The following is an 18,089-nucleotide window of genomic DNA, read 5'->3' as shown; positions in this document are numbered from 1 at the left end:
ATCTCTTGGTTAGAAAGAAAATAATAATGTCTCCCCTCATGGCATATAGGGTGTCCAGCACCTGTTAATGCAGCGATGGACAACAATCTGGGAAATATTGGCATCCTGCCTGGATGGATCCAGATCTGTGACCACTTCCATGATGATTCTCAGGCACCTCAGGCATTGTTTCTGGCTGAAGTGGAGGTAGGAAAAGTGTTCCCTATGTGGGTAGGGTCTTCTGTGGATTGCCCTCCTCCTCCTCCTGCCTCTTCACACAGCTTCCCCTCTCTGCAGCCACAGTTCCATTTCCCTTCATGATGCAGACCAAGCAACTGCAGCCCCCATAACTGTAGCAGGCTTTCTGTGGCCAGGCCACAAAACTCAACTGACTTGTCAGGGTGCAGTAACACTCCTTTTCAAAACCAGAAAGTCACCAAAACTCCTCCAAGAACACACCACAGTACTTCCACAAACTTTGGACGAGCAACAATAATTCAAAAGCACCTCACCTACAAGTTGAATGGCCGAGCCATTAAATAAGGCTCATTGAGGTGCCTCATACAGTTGAATGCATATTCAGCTGTGAGTGATTTGTAGAGGGTGTTAACTGGACTTGGATGATTCAAGTTTGCAGAATGTGTGTCAAATCAGGCTGAGAGGCTCCCTACCATTTTGATGACTTCAGACTTCCATAGCGCCAGCTCCAGCTCCAGCAGTGCTACAGAGCTGAATTTTATGGCCAGACAATCACCCATCTCCACATGGCTAGTGATGCAGAGGGAGCCGACCTAGGATGGAACAGAGGGTGGAGTCTGCCAAAATCTGAGTTACCACATTCCAGAAAACAGTTGGAACTTCACAAGTGATCAGAGCATGCTCGCCAGATGAGGATTAGAGTGAGTTGAAATGAAATAAAAATAGAAAATATTTGTAATATCAGCAGGTCTGGCAGCATCTGTGGAAGGAAAAGTAGGTTGAAATTTAATGCCCCCCCTCACCAGGAAGGGGCTGGGAGGCAGGGGGCGTTTAATGGGGCGGGAATGCACAGCATGGAGAGCCCATTGTGTTCCCCACTCCCCCCCAATTAAGTTCAAGGCGGAGAAGTTGAGGCCGACTTTCCCACACCTTGAGGCCCTTAAGCAGCAAATTAATGGTGTGCGTGACTTCAGCCTAGGGTGGGGGCCCTCCGGCTTGGGCACCTACCTGACTGGCCCTAGTAAGCCCACCCCACCTACTTGGGTTCCAGGGCTCCAGCGATAATCCTTCGCCCAGGTTTCTTGCAGTACCAGCAATGGCCACCACTCCTGGTAGCACTGCTGGCACTGAAGAGTTACCAGCCTCTGATTGGCCAGCCGCTCTTGGAGGTGGGATTCACATGCTGAAACTCTTTCGAGTTATCAACAGTCACAGATTGCAACTCTTTCGAGTACAATCACAGTTCTTGGTTTCCGGGAGTGGGACATGAACCCACAACCCTCTGATTCAAAGGCGAGGGTGCTATGAACTGAGCCACAGCTGACACATGCTGAAGGCTCCAGGAATCCCAAAGGCAGCTAAGTGCCTGATTGGGATTTAATCCCATCAGGAGTCCTAGAAATGGTCACAGCAGTGTTACCACCAGTTTTCTAGCTTGTGGAGAGTCACACCATTGCAGCCATTGTACCCAGCCCACAGATTTTGCCAGATGAGATAATTTTGTCACAGAGGATCAAGTCCTACTGCTGAAATCGAAATTAGGAACTGACCCAGCACCAATGGGTAGTGGAATCCTGGGGCAGCATTTTCCTGGCAGTAGCCAATTAACAGGCTGCCACTGAGCCTGCCATCCAATTGAGGGCAGCAGACTTCCCAGAGCTGCCTGCCAAATCAGATGGGACACCAGCTCAGCAGCCTCAGTAGTGCCACTGCTAGCAGTGACCGCTGCTGAGGCTGCATCAATGCCGAGACACCCTTGAAGATTGGTCAGTTTTTTGGGGGAAAACGGCACCAGGAAGGCAGATCTCAGAGATTGGGGGCGGGGAGGTGAGGGGGTTGAGTAGTTGTTCAGGTCGTGGCTCCTTGGGTGTGGAGGAACCATTGCTGCTTGGTGGTCCCTTTATGGGCCATGGAGTGCTCATCAAGGAAGCCCCTCTCCCACCCTGGGAAGCCACCAGGGTTTACCTGGCAGTCTCCCCACTTGTTGGCAACCCATGCTGACACCAGTAACATGCTGCTGGGAGTGGGGGGTGGTCCTTAATTGGGAGTTCCCCTCCTGACACCTCCCCCGCCCTATTGCCAGACCTCCCACCTCCCAGCCTGTCCCAAAAAGGTCAATAATCTTTTATCAGAACTGGGAAAATTTAGAGATATAATAGATTTTAAGCAAGTGAAAGGAGGGAGGATAGGAAAAAGAATAAATGGGAAGGTCTGTGATAGGGCAGAGTGCAGGAGAGATTAAATTATGAAAAGGCTTGGTGGTGGGACAAAGAAAGAAGCAAAAGATGGGTCTAGAGGAGATGTGAATGACAGATTAATTACAAACCCAGCCACCAGCAATGATACTGGCATTTAGAGTCTAGAGTTGGGATCTGTACAGTAAGTTACCATGAGGAGGGATTAAGATTAGTCACTTACCACCATCCTGGATGGCCTCAGCAGTTCTTTTGATGCTGTCCCGTGATTCTAAGCATTATCTTCTCGAAGAGACTTGGGGGATGGAGCCATGCAGGTGCCCCGCTGGTTCTCTGGGGTCACCCTGGTGTTATAGGCCAACTTATTGTGCAGGAGAGAGGACACAATGTCAGTGTTGTACTCTGTCCAGGTGATGTTTAAGCCAAGCCAGGGGGAAAGGGTAGCTCGTGTGGCAGTTTCCCAGAGTGAGGTCACAGATGGGTCCTACTGCAGGGGTCTCAGATGAGGACTTTGATGAGGTGGCCTACAGGAGAAGGCTGTTGAGCATGCTCAACGAGATCCTTCATGAAAAAGCAAAATACCGCAGACGCTGGAAATCTGAAATAAAATAGAAAATGCTGGAAATACTCAGCAGGTCAAGCAGCATCTGTGGAGAGAAACAGGTTAACGTAAGTTTCAGGTCAATGACCCTTCATCAGAAGTCTGTTTTGCTCCTGATATGTTTGGTGAACTGGCAGGACTGTTGGATAGTCTTCTCTGACAGTCAAGGAGCACCGAGGAATCCAGTTCCTGGACTAGTAATCCGGAGACCCAGGGTAATGCTCTGGGACCCGAGTTCGAATCACGCCACGGCAGATGGTAGAATTTGAATTCAATAAAAATCTGGAATTAAAAGATTACCATATAACCCTTGTTGATTCGATTGTTGTAAAAACCCATCTGGTTCACTATTGCCCTTTAGGGAAGGAAGTCTGCTGTCCTTACCTGATTTGGCCTACATGTGACAGCAGACCCACAACAACATGATTGACTCTTGAACAAGGGCAATTAAGGATAGGCAATAAATGCTGGCTTGGCCAGCGACCCCCACATCTCATCAATGAACTAAAGAAAATGCTGTAATCTTTATGTAAACAGAAGGTATTAGGTTCATGAGAGTATTGAGGTATTTGAAGAATGTGGCTATCATGGTGGAATAGCTGGCAAGTGTGTGTAAGTGTGTGAGATATGAGTTGTAAGTAAGTGACTGGTTGTACTTGTCATTGTGTGGGCATGAGGAGAAGTACTTAGTGGAGGGTGGGCAGTATTTGGAGTGCTGTGAAAGTTGTCAATATTGAAGCTCAGTGTTGAGAAAGTATGTTAGCAGTCTTCTTACCTTGTTAAATCATTGATTTTATTTCTGCATTGCAGCCCTGTTCTTGGGGCAATGATACTGGCATTGACACACTCAACTATCTCCACCAAGTCTATTGTTTTCTTTTTTAAAATGAGGGAGCACTTTGGGCAACATGTAATCATTGTAAATCTTCCAACCCCTTTCAGTCAGTACAATTTGCCATCACAATAATAGGTGTTGTTTAAATGAGCCAGCTAAGTATATTAATATGCCCATTTTTGTGTTGTTAATATAGGTGCCCCAGGAGGTGTTCAGCCTGGAGTTCAAGCAGGTAAGGACATTTATCCACCAAGTTGCCAATCAAGTTTTATCAGGTCATTCACTCCAAATTAGATTTATTGCCGCTCTTATTTCTCCATCAATATTGCAATTGGATGGTCTCGAGACTGGTAATAATTTTTAAAAAGCACAGGCCTAAACCCCCTATTGGCATCATGTTACCAAATCACAGAATTACAGGGTTTTAATGGCACAGAAGGAGGCCATTCGGCCCATCGTGTCTGCACCGGCTCTCCAAATGAGCTTAATGACCTAGTGCCATTGTCCTGCATTTTCCTCGTACCCCTGCACATTGTTTCTATTCGAATAATCATCTAATGCCCTCTTGAATGTCTCGATTAAACCTGCCTCCACCACACTTCCAGGCAGTGCATTCCAGACCCAAACCACTTGTTGTGCGAAAATGTTTTTTTCTCACGTCACATTTGCTTCTTTTGCAAATCTCTTGAAATCTGTGCCCTCTTGTTCTTGATCCTTTTACGAGCAGAAACAGCTTCTTCCTATCTGCTCTGTCCGGTCCCCTCACGATTTTGAACGTCTCTATCAAATTTCCTTTTATCCTTCTTCTCTCCAAGGAAACAGTCCCAACCTCTCCAATCTATCTATCTTCATAACTGAAGATTCTCATCCCTGGAACCGTTCTTGTAAACCTCGTCTGCATTCTCTCCAATGTGTTCACATCCTTTCTGTTCTTGGGGCAATGCTACTGGCATTGACGCACTCAACCATCTCCACCCAAGTCTATTGTTTTCTTTTTTACAGTGCCCAAAGCTGTACACAATACTCCAGCTGAGATCTAATAACTGTCTTAAATAGATTCAGCATAACCTCCTTGCTCTTGTACTCTATGCCCTTATTAATAAAGCCCAAGAAACTATATGCTTTATTAACTGATCTCTTCACCTGTCTTCCACCTTCAATGATCTATGCACATGTACACCCAGGTCTTTCTGCTCCCGCAACCCCTTCAAAATTTCGCCCTTTACTTTATATTGCCCGTTCATGTTCTTCCTACCAAAATGCATCACCTCACAGTTCTCAGCATTGAACTTTATCTGCCACCTATCTGCCCACTCCGCCAATTTGACTATGTCCTTTTGAAGTTCTACAATGTCCTCCTCGCAGTTTACAACACTCCCAATCTTCGTATAATCTGCAAAGTTTGAAATTGTCCCCGCACACCAAGATCTAGATCATTAATATATATCAGGAAAAGCAAGGGTCCCAATACTGACGCCTGGGGACCTCCACTATAAACCTCCCTCCAGCCTGAAAAATACCCATTGACCATTTTTCTCTGCTTCCTATTTTTCAGCCAATTTTGTATCCACATTGCTACTGTCCCTTTTATTCCATGAGCAATAACTTTTCTCACATTTCTGTTGTGTGGCATTGTATGTGGCAATATTTGTGTGGCACCAATTTTCTCCACTTCATTGAAAACCTTGAATAAATTCAGTGAGGTGTGTTTCATACCAACCAATAGGATTCCTGTGCAACTGTTGCAGAGCGCGATACTTGCAGCAGCAGATAGCACATGGAGAGATTCCAGAAGTGTAATTGATACACTCTTGGTGGTTCTTCCCACCCACTATTGCAATGCTGAATACCAATAGCATATGGCCTACCCTGTGCTCTGTTTTTCTATGGTAGTAATGATAGAAAATGCACCAAATGGCATCATTCTATGATTAATATATTATTTGAATATACTGGCCCATATTTGGGAGGTTAAAAGTCGGTTACTCCATTTTGGTTTCCTCTTGATCTCACAGTCATGTCATTCAGTACTCAGTCAGCTTGGTCAGTTATGGTTATGGACCCTGAAGTCTCCTACTCAGAATATATTCTGTGCTTCCTCCAGCAACACATTAGTAATATCAATGAGAGGTTTTGTGGCATAGTGGTGGCCATGAAAGGTGTGTTTATAATGTGGCCAAACAGGTTGATTATCAGCCTGTAAATACTTCCGATATACCTGTTGGCAGGTGGTAAGAGCAGGAGAGTTTCCCGATCAGCCATATAGCAGAAGACAACGCAAATCACTGCAGTATTTTGCTAAACATGATCATGGATCAATCCAACGGAAGTCCATGGTCACCAACACCCTCTTAGGGCATGGTACCTGAAGGAGGAGGAAGAGGAATATCGAGGTGCTGAATGGCATACATCACAGTTGAAGACCAGTTAATTCATTTGAAGAAAGAGCAATTTGTATCTGAGGTAGTATTTATACCCATTTGATAAAGCAGATGTTCCAGAAGGTGTATCAAGTAACTTGATGTCTCACCAAAGAGATTTGATTATTGTCTCGCTTAAAAAGTCGGTAATAGTTAGATTTTAGGATTCAAAAACAGGTAGGCTGGGTCAAACCAGAGGTTAGAATTTTTAAAATCCCAATCAAATGTCAACATGCCACTTTTGGTTTAATGGAGGCTGGTCAAGAAGTGGATAGCCAACCTTCCCCCAGGGGACAAGTTGGCAATTTAATTATTTTAATGAGGCTGGGAACTGTTAATTTAATCCCTTTTACATATTCAGTTGTGGCCTGTCGGATTTCCGAGTCCGCAGGAAATCCGGCAGCTGAAGGAAAGTGAGGACAGCTTAGGGGAGAAGGTAAGCGCCTTTACTGCACTCCAATGGGCCAGGACAATCAGGAGTGCTTCCCCCAGTCCTCCAAGCTCTTGAAGCTCCCCACTGCCGCTCAATCAGAACTTACTGCCTTTTAGCATCACTGTGGTCTGATATCGAACACCACCCCTAGGATAGCAAACCCCGCTCCTGGAGATCAGTGATCAGGAGCAGACAAATCTCCACCAGGGGGCCTCCCTGGATCTGTAGCCTGCTCTGGAGTCCTCGCCATCTGACTGGAAACCAAGCCTCCCAATCAAGCTGACTTCTGGGTGAGGAAACCTGACAAGAACAAAAACTGAATGACACGGATGCATTCGGGGAAATCTGGGATTTCTCATCTGAAGCTCCACCCCACCCGTTTACATAACTCATCCCTGTTGATATCTAGACTGACCCCAAAAATGGAACAGCAATGCTATAAAATGTCAAATTAAATTTTAAAGTGACAGCCATGACTTGGTTGGTGGCACATTTGCCTCTGAGTCAGAAGGTTGAGTTCAAGTCCCAATCCCACAAACATCAGGGCTGACATTCCAGTACAGTACTGAGTGAGTGCTGCACTGTTGGAGATGCTGTCTTTTGGATGAAAAGTTAAGCAGGCCTTATCTGCCCTCTGAGGTGGTGCAAAAGATCCCATGGTACCATTTCGAAGGAGAGGAGTTATCCATGGTGTCCTGGCCAATATTTATTCCTCAATCAACATCACAAAACAAAGCAGTTTGCCTGGTTGTTACCACATTGCTGATGGTGGGAGCTTGCTGTGTGCAAAGTGGTTGCTGCATTTCCTACATTACAACAGCAACCACAAGTCACAAGTATTTCATTGGCTTAAGCACTTGAGTTATCCAATGGCCATGAAAAGCACCATATAAAATTAAACCTTTCCTTTTTAAATTTTTTTTTGTAGCCTAATGCAAAACCGCACCTGGAAATTTCAGAAGTTCACAAGTATTAATCAACTTTAGTAATTATTAAACAAACTTGCCAAAGGCAGCCAGAAACTGTGAATAAATTCTTAGTCAGAAATTTTCAGTTGCTGAGCATTCAGCCAATGGAATGCAGAGGCCAACATTGGCGCGATTTGAACAATTTGTATTAGTGAAAAAAAATTCAGAAAACTTATTTTTCAGGAATGAAGTGATGCTGTTAATCTTCAGGATGCTTCTTGTTATAGCCTTTACACAGCCAGTCTTGGCTGTATCATTTCCTGATGATTCTCTATCATCGCATCTGGAGCTTATGGGGGTAAATCTTTCTACTTCTGATATATTCACTGCTCTACTTAACTATCAAATTATTATTATGTCTCTGAAGATAGAATAAAGCCATCTTCATGTTAAAGAAAACTGTATTTTTGACCTATATTTTGCTAATTCTTGAAACATCACATCAGCTGCATGATCCGGAACAACTAGAAACATGAGGCAAAAACATCTTGATTATTCATTGAGATTTGAACCTTTATCATTTCTCTCACTTCTTTCCAAAATTGGGGTTAAGTAATTTCCAGTTTTCAAATTGGTGCTTTTGGGTACACATACCTACTCAAAAAATAAAATGGAAGAATAAAATAGATTGTAATTTGCCTCTTCTTATTAATGCTCCTTCCTTATCCTTCAATCGTTATTTGAGATGGATGCCCTATAGCAGTGATCTTCAGAATTTTTTTTAAAAATTATAGTGATACAGCACTATATAACAGTCTAAAGTGTTCTATAGCAATTAGTTACTTTTTGAAGTGGCATCACTCTTGTTAGGTGACTACAGCAACCAATTGACAATAGGAAGCATTCATACATACAGCAAATGCAGTAAATAGAAAGTAAGACCATTTTAGTGGTGTTATTTGAGAATGAATGTTGGCAACGACACCAGGAGAACTCCTCACTCTTCTTTGGATAGCATAATAAGATTGACATGTACAGGTAGGTTGGCCTTGAGCTAACACCTCATCCAACAGACAGCACCTTTGACAATGCAGCATTTCTTCCATCCTACATGGAAGAATAGTAGTTAGGAAGGATAACAGTTTGTTTTAAGTGTTGAAGTTTATTTATTTATTTATCCCCAAAGCCAAGCGATAGCTTGCTCATTTGTCCATCATTTAGTCTATAGAATGGATACTCTGATGAGTGTTGAAATGAATGTCTGGAATTTTAAAAAGAGCATGGTTCAGGGTTCATGTTATTTCACTGTCAGCCATTATTGGCCAAAAAATCCTAAATTTGCACTATTTTTGTAAAGAAGTCATTCATTATTTCTAATTATTAAATTCTTGTCATCCCAATGTAGGTATTGGTGTGGGTGTGCCACCAGGCACTGGAGCTGTACAACCTGGCATCGGAATGGGTAATTTACTGTCTTCTGAAAGACATTTTTCTCCTTTATACTCTTTGTAGCCTGTATAAGTCTGTCTCATCCCAATACTGTGTAAGTGATGGTATCACATTGCACAGTGAAATTAATATCAAAAGCTGAAGGAAAATTAACTGCAGATTGCTGCATTCAGTAAAGATGCAGCAAGGGAAGGTTGATCATTTTCAATTTAAATGTTTGCCAAAGAAACATCTATCCATTAGCTTCCTGGATGGCTGAAGTTTTCCATTGCTGGGCCACCAGCTTTTGATATTCCTTTCCATTAAGATAAACTGTGTGAAAATGTGTCCTTGCTAACATGTTGAGGGCACAAGCAAGAAATAAAAAATACAGGGAAATGTGGGAAAGTTGGCTTTACATCAGTCCTAGGAAGGATAATGAAATCTTTACTCAACAATGTCCTAGAAAAAACATCTAGGAGTGAATTTTATGGTCCCTGCCAGCATATTTGAAGGTGGGGGGACAGGTAAAATAAAGTGGGCTGCCAGCCCTTGCCTTTCCGCCCACCCCCAGCCTGTTGCCCATATTATAGTGGGAGGGTAAGGCCAGTCATAACCTCTTAAGAAATTCTGTCATAAACTTTCAGCAGTTAGGCCAATGGAATGCAGCAGCCAACATTGGCGTGATTTGAGCAATTTGTGTGAATGAGGGTAATTTCAGAAAATTTATTTCTCAGAAATGTTGTGTTGCTTGTAATGCTTCGTGTAATACCTGTATACAGACAGTCTTAGCTGTATCGTTACCTGTTGATTCTCTGTTGTTGCAGGTGGAGTTGCTGCATCTAAAGCTGCTAAATATGGAGGTAAATCTACCTACTGCTGACATATTCACTGGTCTACTTAAATATCAATTATCTTTGGGAATTGAAAAAAGCGAAATAATGTTAAAGAGAAAGTAATTTTCCTGCTATATGTAATGAGTACATGTGACATGTATGTCCACATTAGTGACCTATACTTTGCTAATTCTTGGGACATCATATCAGCCAGATGATCCAGCACAACCACTAACATGAGGCAGAAAACATCACGAGCATTCCTTGATGAGGTTTGAACCTTTATCATATGATCTCAATTTTTTCCAAATTAGCGTTAAGTCATGTCCAATTTATAAATCTACATTCAAACTATTTTAGAGATGTTAATGTTGGCATGGACAACAGAATGCCTCACTCTTCCTTGGATAGTGTTGTTGGACCTTTCATATCCTCATAAACAGGCAGATTTCCTCTATCATCTCATCCAAAATACAACACCTCCAATAATGCAGCACTTCCTCCATCCAATGTGGAAGAATAATAGTTAGGGAGGATAACAGTTTGGCTTAAGTGTTGAAATTAATGTCTGGAATTTAAAAGGCAGCATGATCCCTGGGTTTACATTATTTCACTTTTGATGATAATTGGCCAAAAAATCCTAATTTTGTAAAGAAGTGGTTCATTATTTCTAATTATTAAATTTTTGTTATCACAATATAGGTCTTGGAGTAGGTGTGCAGCCTGGCGCTGGATTAGGAGTCCGCCCTGGCACCGGAATAGGTGTCCAGCCTGGTATCGGATTGGGTAATATACTGTCTTTTGAAAGACATTTTCCTCCATTAAACTATTTCTAAAGTGTATAACTGTCTCACCCTAATTCTGTGAAAATGGAAGTATCCAAAACAGAGTGAAATTTATATCAAAAGCAAAAGAAAAGTACTGCCAATAGCTACATTCATCAAGGATGCAGTAAAAGCAGGTTGATAGGTTGCAGTTTATAAGTGTTAAAAAAACATGTTTGTGTTCTGAATGAATGGGGTTTCCACTCCTGTGTTACCAGCCTGGCAGATTTCTTTCTATTGGAATAAATCGAGTGAACTTCATAGATAGGTGAAGGCAAAAGCAAAAAACCGGGAATAACGTGTATAGTGATACTCAGGGAATAGTCACACCTTAAATTAACACTGCATGAGTGCATTAAAAAATAAATGATTCAAGTTTTCTACAGTCCAGTGGAACAGGCACTTTGTTAATCTATGAGGCTCCCTTCAGTGAAGAATATTTGCATCGTTGATTCGACTCACTGTAATCAAAACATCCTACTTTGCAGCTGTTTGTAGCTGGGTCATGCTCAATTCATTGACTAAGATTTTGAATTTTGTCCTGAGCCCAAGATTTACCAAAGGGCCCCAAAATGTGGAAATGGAGAACTTCCCATAACGAATTTACTGGAGTCTTGATATAAATAATATATTCACCCTCAAGAATATCCCAAGATACTTTAGAGTTTTCAGGTTCCTTATTAACAAAAAACTGATAGTTTCTACAGCGTTTTTCTCTTTGTGTTGCTGCAATCATCTGTTTAGATCTACGAAGTTCAAAGGCATTGCTAATGTAAGATTTCAGTGTTTTTTCAGCATTAGTTTAAACTTACTACAATGCAATGTAAGCAAAACAGTTCCATCCCATTTGACTGTCACACATACCTACATATCACTGGTTCTAACTTATTATTTCCCTGGCAGCTGAGGGTGGATGGTGAGCAGTGTTGGGAGAGGGGCAAGCAGTATTGGGAGGCTGGTGAACTGTATCACGAGTAAGAGGTACTATGTCAGGAGGTGAGCTGTGTGGCAACAGGGTGAGCTGTGCCAGGGGGTGCAGGGGTGGCATTGGAGGGGGCATGGTGAGCTATGTCAGAGTTGCTGTTGTGCTGCAGTGCTTTGACATTTCACCTGATTTACTTCATGCTGCGCTCCTGAACAGTATTTACCTGCTAGATAAACTAGGGTAAAAATAAGGCTAAGTATAGGGCAAACTGCCCAAGTTTGTGTGTTTATAGGTTCAGGGGGAACCATCAGCGAAGGCTTTGATTATTTGAAAAAGCAAATAGTTTGGTCAAAGGAAGAGAAAGATGAAGAAAACTTTAAAATTTACATCACAATAAAGATCGAAGTATTTAGACGATCAGAAGGAAATCTTCTTCACAGCTTTATGCCATACTCACACTGGGGAGTCACTGTTCATTCACCACATTAGGGCTATGGTTCCAGCATTAATTGGCTCCCTGGAACTTCCAATGTCATTGCGACCTTCAGTCACAGCGAATATCTCAGCACTCACTGCTATTGGGATTGGAATCTCTACTTTTTGGGAAGTTTAAAGTTAGAGATCATAAATATGAAACAGTCACTAATAAATCCAATAGGAACTTCACGATAAACTAACCAGAGTGCTTTGATTGTGGAACTGGCTACTACATTGAATAGTTAAGGCAACTAGCATGCATGCATTTGAGGAAAAAAATAAACACATGGGAGAAGATCAAGGAGACCTGGGGCTATTGTAGTCAAGTGCAAGCTTTATTCAACATACAGCAAGTTTTCGACATACAGCATGTTTATCAGTCCTTATCACTTGTATCAAGTGTATTCTTGTGAATCAGACTTGCTCACAATGGACAATGGCTGATATGACATCTGACAGACTTTAAGGCAGGTGAGCACACAAAATAATACCAGTATCACCACTTTTAGTGAAACACTTAGGCAAGTTCTATGAGTTGGTAAAGAGAATATGTAGTAACTGTAGCTTTAAGGAATGTAGTGACTGTAGCTTTAAGACTTATTATACTATGTAATATCACATGACAGTGTTGATGAATCAGCCCTAAGCACGGGGAACCTTAGGGGTGGAGTTTGTGTCTAGTTGCGGATCTTGATAGAAGCATGTAACTGCTGCTGAACCCCTGTAAATAAAGTTTACATTAGTATTAGTATAAAGTATTATTCAGCTGGTTCAATTTTCGGAACGGGCAGCACCCATAGTCCCTGTCTTGAAACCGGATCAGACCATCTGTATCTGTGGGGATTATAAGTTTACAGTAAATGAGGCTGCCGAGTTGGACAAGTACCCTATCCCCAGGATTGAGGATCTATATGCAAAATTAGCAGGAGGGAGAAGTTAGAACAAATTAGAAATGAGTCATGCATATCAGTAGCTGGAACCAGATGATACATCCAGAGGGTTTGTAACCATAAACACACACAATGGGTTGTATAAATATATGCGCCTGCCTTTCAGTGTTTCTTCAGCCTGTGCGATTTTCCAGAGGACAATGGAGAGCTTGCTGCAAAGACTACCTCAAGTCGTGGTCTACCTGGATGACATCCTAATAATTGGGTTAACAGAAGCGAAACACTTGACTAACTTGGAAGAAGTCTTAAAACGATTCTTGGAAGCAGGGGTGCACTTGAAAAAGGAAAAATGTACCTTTCGGGCAAGTGAAGTTGTTTACTTGGGCCATCGGGTGGATGCCCAAGGGTTAAACTCAGTAGAAGAAAAAGTTAAAGCTACTAAGGAGGCACCCTCACCTACAAATGTCTCAGAGCTAAAGTTATTCTTGGGTATGGTAAATTACTATGGTCGATTCCAACCAAACTCATCAGCAGTCCGAGCCCCTCTACACTCATTATTAAAGGAAGATCGACATTGGTTTTGGAAGCCACCCCAAGAAGAAGTATTCCTAAAAGTTCAAAGGCTCTTGCACTCTTCGAACTTGTTAGTACACAATGACCCGACAAAAGAATTGGTGCTAACTTGCGATGCATCCCCCCTATACCTCACAAGATGGACGACGGTTCAGAAAGGCCAATAGGCTATGTATCCAGAACCCTCCCTACGGCCAAGAAGCGATATTCACAAATCGAGAAAGAAGGATTATCGATTATTTTTGGAGTTGAAAAATTCCACCAGTATGTACATGGCCAACCCTTTATCTGATCACAAACTGCTCTTGGGGATAAAGCTATCCCTCCCATAGCTTCCGCAAGAATTCAAAGATGGTCTTTGATTTCATCAGCATATGAATATTTTGTTTTTTATTCATTCATGGGCATTGCTGGCTAGGCCAGTTGCTGTTGTTCAGAGGGCATTTTTTTAAGAGTCAACCACATTGCTGTGGGTCTGGAGTCACATATAGGTCAGACCAGGTAAGGACAACAGATTTCCTTCCTAAAGAACGTTAGTAAACCAGATGGGTTTTTACAACAATCAACAATGGTTTAATGGTCATCATCAGACTTTTATTTCCAGATTTTGATTGAATTCAAATTCCACCATCCGCCATGGCGGGATTTGAACCCAGATCCCCAGAGCATTACCCTGGATCTCACGGATTATTAGTCTAGCGACAATACCACTACGCCACTTTTATGCACAGACCAGAGATTATATAGCCAATGCAGATGCCCTAAGTCACCTTCCTTTGCAGGAGAGCATTGAAAATGCTCCAACTCCCCAAGAGATCATATTAGCGATTAATTCCTTGGATTCTTCACCAGTCTGCACTAGACAAATAAGAAGCTGGATAAACCATGATCCAGTCTTGTCTAGAGTACAAAGCCAAGTGCTGAAAGGATAGTCCCAGGAACCATTCCCCAAATAATTGAAGACATTCTTCACTTGAAGGAATGAATTGAGTAGTCAGGATGGTATCCTATTATGGGGTGCATAGGTCGTTGTTCCTTCACAAGGAAGTAAACTGCTCTTAACTGAGTTGCATAGCGCGCACCCTGGAATTTCCAAAATAAAATTGCTTGCAAGGAGCTATATCTGGTGGCCAGGTATAGACTATGATATCGGAAAAAATGGTTAAACACTGTCTCTAATGCCAGCATCTACCGAATTTGCCCGTTGCAGCCCCACTGCAACTGTGGGAATGGTCTGGTCAGTCCCGGTGAGACTGCATATAGATTATGTAGGTCCATTCCTGGGAACCATGTTTCTACTAATAATTGATGCACATTCCAAATGTTTAGATGTGTACGAAGTTAGATCACCAATGTTAGGTACGACTATAGGAAGTTCACGCCAAAGTTTTTCTATACATGGATTGTCAGAAGTCATTGTCTCAGACAATGGTACTGCATTTACTAGTGCGGAATTTCAAAGGCTCGTGAGCCTAAATGGTATCAAACACATAGGTCTAAATCTTCTATTTGGTGTGCGGGGGCGGGCCCCACTCGCTGATGCGTAAAATGATGCGTGGTGACATCGGGCATGCATCCCAACGTCACCGTGCGTCATGCTGATCTTCAGGTTGGCGGGCATGCACCAGAGTCAGCTGCGCACCTGCCGAACTGTCAAAGGTCTATTAAGGCCATTTAACAACCAATTGAGAGAATTATCAGAGCTGCCTGTCCAACCTTAAGGTTGGCGGCAGGTGAAGCACCCAGGCAGCCTTCGCATTTATTATGAAACCTCATCCTGGGCGGGTGAGATTTCATGAAGGCTTTATAAATCAAATAAAATTTTTAAACAAAATTCATTGACATGTCCCAGCTCATGTGACACTGTCACATGAGGGGACATGTCTGAATAATTTTTTCTATTCTTTTCTTGATGTTTTCATAATGAAAATAACTTCCCTGAGGCAGCTCCGTGTCTCAGGAAGATTGCTGCACTCTCTCGTGCGCATGCGTGAAAGAGCGCAGGCCCGCAGGCCCTGACTCTCCCTCCTCCCCCCGCCCGCACAGGGAGCGCTCAGCGCTTCCGGGTGCGCGTCATGCTAGATGGGCCTTAATTGGCCCGCCCACGTAAAATGGTAGCATGCAGTCGACTGCGGGCAGCGATCGGCTGCGCGCCCGCCCACGCCCGCTCCCACCCAGCCCGCACAACGGGGAGAAAATTCTCCCCATAAAGTCAGCACCATATCATCCATCGTCTAACAGATTGGTCGAGGGAGCAGGACAAACTTTTTAAAGTTAGGATTGAAAAATTATTGGCCGGATCACTGGAGACGAAACTTTCACATTTCCTGTTTCACTATAGAATGACCCCCCCCCACACTACTACAGGTTCAACACCTTCAGAATTACTTATGGAGCTCTGCTTTCAAACGAGATTAAGCCTGGTATTTCCCAATTTGAAGGGGAAGATAGGGAACAGTCAAGGGAATCAAGAAGTAACTCATGGGCTGCATCTTGCCTATTTCAGGCAGGCTGGGTGGGCGGGGGCTGGCACGGAGCCGATCGACATCTGCAATTGGCCATTTTACATGGGTGGGCCAATTAAGGCCTGCCCAGCGTGATGCACAGCCGGTATTGCTCAGCACTACTTGTGCGGGCAGGTGGAGGAGGGAGAGTCGGGGCCTGCGCTCTTTCTCGCATGCGCACAAAAGAGCACAGCAATCTCCCTGATGCACGGAGCTGCCTCAGGGAGATTAAGTAGGTAATGAAAATCTTGAATAAAGGATCTAAAAAAATTTATTTAAACATGTCCCCTCATGTGACAATGTCACGTGACTGGGACATGTTTGTGCATTTCACAAAATTTATTTAATTATTTTTTTAAACCTGCAGGAAACCTCCTCCCGCCCATGAATGAGGTTCCCTGAAAAACGCAAAGGCCGCTTGGGCTCTTCGCCTGCCCGCCAACCTTAAGGTTGGACGGGCAGCGTTGTTAACAAGTTTACTTGATTTGTTAGTGGCCTTAACAGGCCTTTGACAGTTCGGCGGGCATGTAGACACCGAACGAAATATCTAAATGATGCACGTTGACTTCGGGACGCACTCCCAAAGTTGTCGCGCGTCATTTTGCGCGTCGGCATGTCGGGCCCACCCCCGCATGCCGACGGCAATATTCTGGCCCATGATTTGCATAGTTGAAGTGAGAATTTACAGTCGATGAAACAGTATTTGTACGAAACTTCATTTGTGGATCAAGTTGATGACCTTGCACAATAGTTTCTGTGACCGGACCATTGTCGCACCACATAGAAGTGGAGGACCGGATCAGCCAAAAACACATGGATCATTTGAGAAGAAGTGTGATACACCAACAAAAAGATGTTCCACCTGTAACCATTGTAGAACCTGTTGCAATCGATCAACCAAGGATAGACATACCAGATGCCTCTGTCAGAGCGTATAACACTGAACTACCTGTGCCTAAGGAGATAACTGACGTTGCTATGGTTCCAGAAAATGAGGATTATGTAAGAGATTCTAACGCCGTGGAGCTATGATGTTCTACCCAGATCAGGAAACCTCCTGAAAGACTGAACCTATAATTACATAATCCGTGTTTATATTTGAAATATCATGAATGAAGCTTTTCGTGTAAATACAAATTGTAAAAAAAAATAAAGGGGGAAGATTGTAGTAACTGTAGCTTTAAGACTTATTGTACTTTGTAGAATCACATGACAGTGTGAATGAATCAGTGCTAAACACAGGGAACCTTAGGGGCAGAGTTTGTGTCTCATTGTGGATCTTGATGGAAGCATGTAACTGCTGATGAAGCTCTGTAAATAAAGTTCACTGTTTCTTGTGAGAAACCTGTCTGGAAAGTCAAATCTATAACAGAATATCAAGAAGAGTGTAAGGAACCTTGACTTGAAAGCTGCTGTTAAGTGCTTGTAAAACATTAAAAAAGCAGTTCTTATATTTTTTTAAAAACAGGTCTGTTTGGGATTGAAAATAAACCAAGCTCACCACACTTCTTGGGATACTTTGAGAGTTCACAAGTGTTAATCTAGTTCAGAAAATATTGAACAAACTTGCTAAAGACAGTCAGAACCTCTTAAGAAGTGCTTAGTCACAAATTTTCAGTAGTTGGGCATTTACCCAATGGAATTCACAGATCAACATAAGCTCAATCTTTGAATTTTGTGTAAATGAAGAAAATATCTGAAAACTTATTTCTCAGGAATGCTGTGTTGCTGTAATCTTCAGAATGCTTCCTGTCATACCTGGATCATTATCTGTCAATTCTCTATCATTTCAGGTGGAGCTGCTGCATCTAAAGCTGCTAAATATGGAGGTAAATCTACCTACTACTCACATAATCTCTGCTCTACATAACTGCTAAATTATTATCTTTGAGGGTCGAAAAAAGCCAACTTTAGGTTAAAGAGAAAGGAATTTTCCTGCAATATGTAATCACTGCCATGAGAAGCACTTCTACATTAGTGACCTATACTTTGCTAATTCTTGGAACATCAGATCAGCCAAATGATCCGGCAGAACCAGTAACATGAGGCAGTAAACACCACGA

General features: G+C 42.8%; 1 protein-coding gene across 26 annotated transcripts in view; it reads left to right on the top strand.

The window, feature by feature from the left end:
* LOC144684561 (uncharacterized) overlaps window positions 1–18,089 on the top strand; it is a 336,148-nt gene that overhangs the window by 234,843 nt on the left and 83,216 nt on the right. For 19 of the 26 annotated variants that reach the window (XM_078548502.1, XM_078548490.1, XM_078548484.1 and 16 more), the window contains 5 exons: window positions 4,005–4,040; window positions 8,975–9,031; window positions 9,825–9,860; window positions 10,536–10,619; window positions 17,820–17,855. The exons of 1 other annotated variant lie outside the window; for it this stretch is intronic. In XM_078548502.1, the coding sequence (XP_078404628.1) occupies window positions 4,005–4,040; window positions 8,975–9,031; window positions 9,825–9,860; window positions 10,536–10,619; window positions 17,820–17,855 (249 nt within the window). The remainder of the gene's footprint in view (window positions 1–4,004; window positions 4,041–8,974; window positions 9,032–9,824; window positions 9,861–10,535; window positions 10,620–17,819; window positions 17,856–18,089) is intronic. 6 more of the 26 variants (XM_078548493.1, XM_078548505.1, XM_078548510.1 and 3 more) reach the window with 3 other exon arrangements.

This window comes from Cetorhinus maximus, chromosome 9, assembly GCF_964194155.1.
Source record: "Cetorhinus maximus chromosome 9, sCetMax3.hap1.1, whole genome shotgun sequence".
Lineage (NCBI taxonomy): Eukaryota > Metazoa > Chordata > Chondrichthyes > Lamniformes > Cetorhinidae > Cetorhinus > Cetorhinus maximus.
This window is presented reverse-complemented; position numbering and strand designations above follow the sequence as displayed.